The 8,137-nt window shown below is 61.6% G+C and overlaps 1 protein-coding gene across 1 annotated transcript in view; it reads left to right on the top strand.

The window, feature by feature from the left end:
* The first annotated feature begins 205 nt into the window (after positions 1 to 205).
* TNXB (tenascin XB) overlaps positions 206 to 8,137 on the top strand; it is a 40,179-nt gene continuing 32,247 nt past the window's right edge. Inside the window, 4 exon segments of the mRNA XM_087817225.1 lie at positions 206 to 608; positions 984 to 2,726; positions 3,629 to 3,744; positions 7,953 to 8,109. Of these exon segments, the coding sequence (XP_087673351.1) occupies positions 206 to 608; positions 984 to 2,726; positions 3,629 to 3,744; positions 7,953 to 8,109 (2,419 nt within the window).

The raw sequence follows: 8,137 nt of genomic DNA, 5'->3' as shown, positions 1-8,137 counted from the left end.
ATGACATCAGAGAGTGAGTTAGAGAGCAAATCTCCAAGGAGGGCGTTCCTTGGGGTTGGGTTAAATGTGGATTTTTGTACATGTGAGTTGGGTAGATTAGTTGTGGGTGGTGGGACTGTTGTTAATGTGTGTGTTGGGGGGTGGGGGGGCATCTTGTCTTTGTGAAACTGCTTCACACTTGCCCTCTCTTCCTGCAGCCTCCTGAATGATGCCAGCCCAATGTTCCCTCACCTTCAGCCTGGCCCTCCTACTGCTGCTGGGCACAGTCAGAGCAGGCCCTTTCTCTTCACGCTCCAACATGACGCTCCCAGCCCCACGGCCCCCTCCTCAGCCAGGGGGCCGAACAGCAGAGCCAAGAGGAGGGAAACCCTCTTCTCAGCTTTACGAGCACACCGTGGAAGGAGGGGAAAAGCAGGTGGTGTTTACCCACCGCATTAACCTGCCCCCTTCGGCCGGCTGTGGCTGTCCCCCAGGCACTGAGCCCCCGGTCCCTGCTTCAGAGGTGCAGGCCCTGAGGGTCCGGCTAGAGATCCTGGAGGAGCTGGTGAAGGGGCTCAAGGAACAGTGCACTGGGGGATGTTGTTCTGCTGCTGCCCAGGCTGGCACAGGTGAGCAGTCTACCACAGGAGGGGCACAGAAAAAGAGGCAGGTGGAGAAGTTGGGTGGGCATTGCCAGTCTATAAAGGACCTGGGTATGAATTAGAAAAAGGCACTTACCTCTTCCTCACTCTTGGGGGTGGCGAGTGCAGCCCAGGGCACAGCTTGGAGAGGGGAGCCATTTGACTGGCCAGATGCCAGCTCCCCTCTCCTCCCAGCATATGCTCGCGCCCTGGTAGACCACATATATTGCGAGGGAGCAGCTGGAGGCTAAGGTGGCCTCATGAAATGAGACTGGCCCTGCTGGAGGGGACAACTCCGGAGCAGTATATGGGCCCAGCCTCTCCTCCAGAAAAACTGAGGCCCTCCTCTCGCTCTTACTCCAGGCCAGACAGACGTCCGTAGCCTCTGCAGTCTCCACGGTGTGTTTGACTTGAGCCGCTGCGCCTGCTCCTGCGAGCCAGGCTGGGGGGGGCCCACCTGCTCGGACCCCGCAGACGCCGGGGTGTCCCCTTCCCCCCCACCTGCTTCCGGGTCCTGCCCGGACGACTGCAACGACCAGGGGCGCTGTGTCCGCGGGCGCTGCGTGTGCTTCCCCGGCTACAGCGGCCCCAGCTGCGGCCGGCCCTCCTGCCCCGGGGACTGCCGCGGCCGCGGGCGTTGCGTGCAGGGCGTGTGCGTGTGCCGGCCCGGCTTCTCGGGCGACGACTGCGGCCTGCGCTCCTGCCCCCGCGGCTGCAGCCAGAGGGGGCGCTGCGAGGACGGGCGCTGCGTGTGCGACGCGGGCTACGCGGGCGAGGACTGCGCGGTGCGGAGCTGCCCCCGCGGCTGCAGCCAGAGGGGGCGCTGCGAGGACGGACGCTGCGTGTGCGACGCGGGCTACACGGGCGAGGACTGCGGCTCGCGCACCTGCCCCGGGGACTGTGGCGAAGGCGGGCGCTGCGTGGACGGCCGCTGCGTGTGCTGGCCCGGCTACGCGGGCGAGGACTGCGGCACGCGGACGTGCCCGCGCGCCTGCCGGGGCCGCGGGCGCTGCGAGGACGGCGAGTGCATCTGTGACGCGGGCTACAGCGGGGACGACTGCGGCGTGCGCAGCTGTCCGGGCGACTGCAACCAAAGGGGCCGCTGCGAGGACGGCCGCTGCGTGTGCTGGCCGGGGTACACGGGGCCCGACTGCGCCGCGCGCGCCTGCCCCCGCGACTGCCGGGGCCGCGGGCGCTGCGAGGACGGCGTGTGCGTGTGCCACGCGGGCTACAGCGGCGAGGACTGCGGCGCGCGCGGCTGCCCTGGGGACTGCCGCGGCCGGGGCCGGTGCGAGAGCGGCCGCTGCGTGTGCTGGCCCGGGTACACGGGCCGCGACTGCGGCGCGCGCGCCTGCCCTGGCGACTGCCGCGGGCGCGGGCGCTGCGTGGACGGCCGCTGCGTGTGCAACCCGGGCTTCACGGGCGAGGACTGCGGCAGCCGTCGATGCCCCGGGGACTGCCGCGGTCGAGGCCGCTGCGAGGACGGCGTGTGCGCGTGCGACGCGGGCTTCGAGGGGGAGGACTGCGGCGCGCGCAGCTGCCCCGCAGGCTGCCGAGGGCGCGGCCGGTGCCTGGACGGACGCTGCGCGTGCGACGACGGCTATTCTGGCGACGACTGCGGCGTGAGGCGGTGCCCGCGCGACTGTAGCCAGCGCGGCGTGTGCCAGGATGGCGCCTGCGCCTGCTGGGAGGGCTACGCGGGCGAGGACTGCAGCCTCCGTACCTGCCCCTCCAACTGCCACGGGCGCGGCCGCTGCGAGGACGGGCGCTGCGCGTGCGACCCTGGCTACGCCGGCCCCTCCTGCGCCGCCCGCGCCTGCCCCGCCGACTGCCGGGGCCGCGGGCGCTGCGTGCAGGGAGTGTGCCTGTGCCACGCGGGCTACGGCGGCGAGGACTGCGGGCAGGAGGCGCCCCCGGCCAGCGCCTGCCCCGGGGGCTGTGGGCCGCGGGAGCTGTGCCGCGCCGGGCGCTGCGTGTGCGTGGAGGGCTTCGGCGGCCCCGACTGCGCCGTGCAGGCCTGCCCCGAGGACTGCCGCGGCCGGGGCGAGTGTCGGGACGGCAGCTGCCTCTGCCGGGAGGGCTACGCGGGGGCGGACTGCGGGGAAGGTGAGCGGCAGCCCCGCCCGTGCGCTGGGGCGGCTCTGAGCCGCTGGGGGCGCGCCCTGGGGCCCGGGGCCGGGGGCTGGGGCAGGGTGCGGGGAGGTCAGACGCGGGCAGCGAGCAGCCGGGGGGCCGGGGGGCCGGGGCAGGGTGCAGGGAGGTCAGACACGGGCAGCGAGCAGCCGGGGGGCCGGGGGGCCGGGGGCTGGGGCAGGGTGCGGGGAGGTCAGACACGGGCAGCGAGCAGCCGGGGGGCCGGGGGGCCGGGGGCTGGGGCAGGGTGCGGGGAGGTCAGACACGGGCAGCGAGCAGCCAGGGGGCCGGGGCAGGGTGCAGGGTGCGGGGAGGTCAGACACGGGCAGCGAGCAGCCGGGGGGCCGGGGGCCGGGGCAGGGTGCGGGGAGGTCAGACACGGGCAGCGAGCAGCCAGGGGGCCGGGGGCCGGGGCAGGGTGCGGGGAGGTCAGACACGGGCAGCGAGCAGCCAGGGGGCCGGGGGCCGGGGCAGGGTGCGGGGAGGTCAGACACGGGCAGCGAGCAGCCAGGGGGCCGGGGGCCGGGGCAGGGTGCGGGGAGGTCAGACACGGGCAGCGAGCAGCCAGGGGGCCGGGGCAGGGTGCAGGGCGCAGAGCCGTGGCGCAGGCCCGCAGGCAGCACCTGCTCTCCCCTCCACGAGCGGTTTGGGGGCCCTTTGGCTGCTTTTGGAGAGATACCGTGTCCCTGGAGCTGGGGGACGCTGAAGGAGACCCAGGGCCTGCTGGGGCCTCTGCTAGCTTTGCCCCACCCCAGAGAGGAGTGTCAACTAGGCCTGGTCTCTTCGTGTGGCCCCGAGGAGGGGCCTGTGATAGTGGGGGTCAGGTGGGGCTGCCTTGGGCTAACCAGCTTCCTCTATCCCATTCTTCCGGGCAGAGGTGCCAGCCGTTGAGGGCATGAGGATGCATCTCCTGGAGGAGACGACAGTCCGGACAGAGTGGACCCGGGCTCCTGGCCCTGTGGATGCCTATGAAATTCAGTTCATCCCCACGGTGAGAGCCCACTCCAGGAGGGGGCCGAGAGGGCAGGCCCCGGGGAGGGGGTGCCCACCTCACACAGGACATTCCAGGTAATCAGTGGTTGAGTCCAGATGTCTGGGTTCCTGAAGCTGCCTCTCCCGAAAGCACTGGCCCACTGGGGCTGGGACACCTCTGGTGGCAGTGAGCTCAGTACTCTCTGAGGCTGTCCCGTCCTTAGTTGGTCATCACTGCTAGTCAGTTCTTTTTGTTGTTGCTAAGTCCAAACCTGCTCCATTCTAACGTCCATCCAGTGGCCCTGCTGGGCCTTCACCAGCAGCCGGGGTGGTATTTTGGTTGCCCTGCATCCTACACCACAGGCTTTCAGGGATTTGAAGACCTTTGGCCTTCAAGTCCCCCTTCATTCTCATGGGCAAAACCCGCTGGTTCCTGCACCCCTTTCCCTAGGTCTTTAGTCTAGAATTCTTCCCCTCTGGGGTTCCCTCTTCTAGTGCCTCCTGCTTTTTGCATTTGTTCCCAAAACACGAGCGCACAGAAGAGCCCAGCCATTCCGGTAACACTGGAGACACTGGTGTTTCCCTCAGAGCTGACAGGTATTAACTTGTGCTCACACAAACGGTCGGCTGCTCTGATCATATTTGTTTTTTAAAAGAACTTTTTGTTATAAAACTTGTAGAGGCTTAGTGTAGGAACTTTAGAAAATATGGATAAATAAGAAAAAAGAAAGAAGGAAGGAAAAAAGACAGCATTGACCTATATACACTTTTTTACCCTAAACACAGGGCTTGGCAGTTGGCTCAGTCCCATGCTATCTTCTGGTTTGGGCCAGGCCGTCCAGGCTGTTGCGATGATTCTGTGTGAAGCGGTGCTCCCGCCTCTGTGTTGTCAGTGCTCTGTCTCCTTCCAACTCGCTCTTAAAATACCTGGGGGCACCCTAAAGGCGAGCCTGGTGGCCTCTCATCAGACACTTCCCTCCGTGCGGATTGGGCCTTCGTGATGGGCTCGGCGTCCTAGTCCCAAATCACCTGGCCTTTCTGCTGTCCAACTCCTGCTTTCCCGCATCAGCCCACAGATGTGGTGGATAGGCCAAGCCACCTCCTCTCTGCCCAGCCAGGACTCTGCAGGCAGAAGTAACTCCCAGGGCCTAAGCCCCAGGAGGGCTCTGGGACGCGGGCGGCTCCGAGGTGCTGCTGTTACCCCTGCCCCAACCAGCCTACTTATTCCTACCACACCCCGGCCGACCCTGGCCAGGCTGTCTCTCCTCGCCCGATAGAAACAGAGGTAGAAGTCCTTTGCTGTACAACCAGGATAGCTGGGATTTTTTTCCTTCTGTTTGAATTTTTTTTTTTTTTTACTTGATATAGAAATAATTTAATCACAAGACAAGAATTTGGCAACTAGAAAAAAAACAAATAATTCTTGGCTGCTTCACAGTAAAATAAGCACTGTTAAAATTTTAAAGTGTTTCTCCCACTCTCTTCTTTTCTGTGTATATTATTTACATAGTTCTAATCTTGAGAGGTGGGACTTTTAAAAGGAACTTTCCAAAGAAACTTGAGGGAAAGTGGAACTAAAATAAACACTTGAGATGGAGGAAGCGTGCAGGGCAGCACAGCCTTCTGCTCCTCGTAAGCACGAGCCCACCCTTGGGTGTTCTCAAGAGGTGGGGCTTCCCGGCCAAAGCCCTGGCTTCCTCCCTCAGGCGGGGCTGGGTGGCGGGGAGCTGGCCTGTGCCCGGCTCGGCCCTGTTTTGCAGCTTGTGTGCTCTTCTCCGGGCGTGGGCCTCTGTCACGCTCCGGGGCCCCTCTGAGCCGGGTGTGAACAATGCTCCTGTGAAATGGCCCCCGGACACTCCTGTTCGTCTCCCCATTATCCTGTGCGACCAGCCTCAGACTATTTTCTGTACTTTCTGTGGCTGGCCCCTGGAACCGCGCCTCTTGCCTTAGCCAGTGCTCTCTGTCCTATTCTGTCGGCACAGAGAATACTCAGTAGCTGGCTGTCCTCTGGCCACTGCCATCTTCCTAGAAGCCTGCCTTTCCCTACCTTATCCGGAACACTTCTCTCTCAGAGCTCAAACTCTGCTGTTTCTGGCCGAGGACACACCTAGCTATTGGAATGATTTTAACGTGGGAGAGGAACAATCCTCTCTGCATACTCGGCCTTGTTACTGTGACTTAGTGGTTCTCAAAGTGTGTTCCCTGGATCTGCAGCATTAGCACCACCTGGGAGCTTGTTGGATATGCAAATTGTTGAATTCCGCCGCCAGGTCTACTGACTCAGAAGCTCTGGGGGTGGAGCACAGTGACCTGTGTTGCCGCAAGCCCTCCAGGTGGTTCTGATGCACACGAGCCTGAGGATCACTGACTTGCTATTTTGGAAAATGCTGGCCCCTCCATGAATATGAGAGAAAGCATGAGGAAACTGAGGGAGTTGACCCCTGATCAGAAGGAGGTCAGGGATTCCTCGTCTGGGTATGTTCTACCCAGGGCTACACCAAGCTTTCATTGGGTCACAAGGCTTTGCAGCCTCAGAAAAGTTTGTGTTTGAGTCTGGTCTGAAGAGGGGGATGAGGGTGACGTAAGGTCCAAGAGCCAGCCAAGGTGGAGTCCCCCACCTGGGGCCACAGGCTGATTTTGAGAATAGGGTTAGAAACTAGCCAAGGACAATCAGTGAAGCAGCCAAGCTTTTGCTAAGGGGCAGAGCCAGCTGCTGGCATCTGGCTAGAGAGCCTGCCTTAGGCCAGCCAGATGTGCTGACAGCGAGACTGTCAGGGAGCTGTTCTGAAGTGGGTCTCAGGAGGGACTAAGATCCGCCTAAAAGGTTCATGTAGATGATCTGAAGGGAGAAGGAGGCGTTGGGATGGGTTTGTCTTGCTGAAAGGACCAGACATCACAGACATCATCAGGGAGCACCCAAAGTGTGTGTGGAAGGGGGCTGGGAATTAAAGGGTGACAGAGTTGTCATGGGAAGGATGAGGGTTTCACAGGTCTTGAGTTGAGGTCAACCCAAGGCCTCCTAGGCTGGGGTATCTTAGGGCAGGGTAAGCAGGAGAGGGACAGGGGTCCTATGTGCCCAGGGTACCTTTTCAGCCAAGAAAACTGACAAAGCTTTATTCACCCTCAACCCAGAAATCTCTACGTGGCCTCTCATCTGGTTTTGTACTTTGGTATTTACTGTGCTGGTTTCCCCACCAGTTCCCTTGGTTTAGGAGAGTACCTTTTGAAATTTCCAATCCTACTTGGCTAAATGGAGGTGTCCCCATCACAGCCAACATAGCTCAGCAGAACAGAGTGTCCTTCTTAGCAGTCGAGCTGGACAGCCCAGTGAAATGTGGGGCTGTTGGACTGCTCAAGGTGTCCAGTTCCTTTGTTCCTCCCGTGGCTGGCACTCCAGGACACCCCATCTGGAGCAGGGCATGCAGCTTTCCTGTGGGGTCACCACGGATCATCATAAGACCTCAAATGTACACTTGGAGGAGGGCTGTTTTCTCACAGACATGCACTACATGCAGAGATTTGGGTAGGGCTATAATAAAACTTAAGTCGTGCCCATGCGTTTAGCTTCTAAAGCATAAGCTGTCTGAGGACAGGGACCATATCGTTTACTTTTGTGTCTCAATGCCCAGCATGATGCAAGTACGAAACTGGGAAACTATTTGTGGAACTCTGAGCAGATGAGCCTTGTTTTTGAGGAGACAAGAAAAGTGCCTGGAGGGAAACGTCATGACGGGTCACACCCAGATTACACAGCGGGGTCAGGTGTCTGTGGGAGGCTCAGACTGGGGCAGATACTTTAAGGAGGAAGTGAGATTTGAAGGGGCATCCCTCCTCTCCTTCACCTGTCCTGACAGGAGTGAGCTTAGGAGAAGCCTGTCCCGCCCAGGAAGCCAGGGATGCAGGGCACACCGGAGTCCTGTGTTTCAGGTAGAATTCTGGCAGACAGCTGACAAGCAGGCTAGAAGGTAGTCTAAGAGATGGGACTCCAAGGTCACAGTGCCTGGGATTCAGTGAGTTCATACACACAAAGTGCCTTAAAAAGGCGCTGGCATGGAGAAAGTGTTCTGGATGTGTCTGCTGTCTCTGGCCGCACCCCCCAGCTGTTCAGGGCCCAGTTCTGCACAGTCCCAGGTTGACACTGTTTTGAATTGGAGACAGAGGACATAGGGGGATTGAGTGGGGGGCAGAGTACCAGCCCTCACCCACCCGGTTCTCTCTCTCCTGCAGACAGAGGGGGCGAGCCCCCCATTCACTGCGCGGGTGCCCAGCTCTGCCTCAGCCTATGACCAGAGAGGACTGGCCCCTGGTCAGGAGTACCAGGTCACTGTCCGAGCCCTTCGAGGGACCAACTGGGGCCCTTCTGCCTCCAAGACCATCACCACCAGTGAGAGCAGGGGCTATGGGGAGGGTCT

This window comes from Miniopterus natalensis, chromosome 5, assembly GCF_054644295.1.
Source record: "Miniopterus natalensis isolate mMinNat1 chromosome 5, mMinNat1.hap1, whole genome shotgun sequence".
Classification (NCBI taxonomy): domain Eukaryota; kingdom Metazoa; phylum Chordata; class Mammalia; order Chiroptera; family Miniopteridae; genus Miniopterus; species Miniopterus natalensis.
The sequence above is the reverse complement of the archived record's forward strand: the minus strand, read 5'-3'. Positions and strand labels throughout refer to the sequence as shown.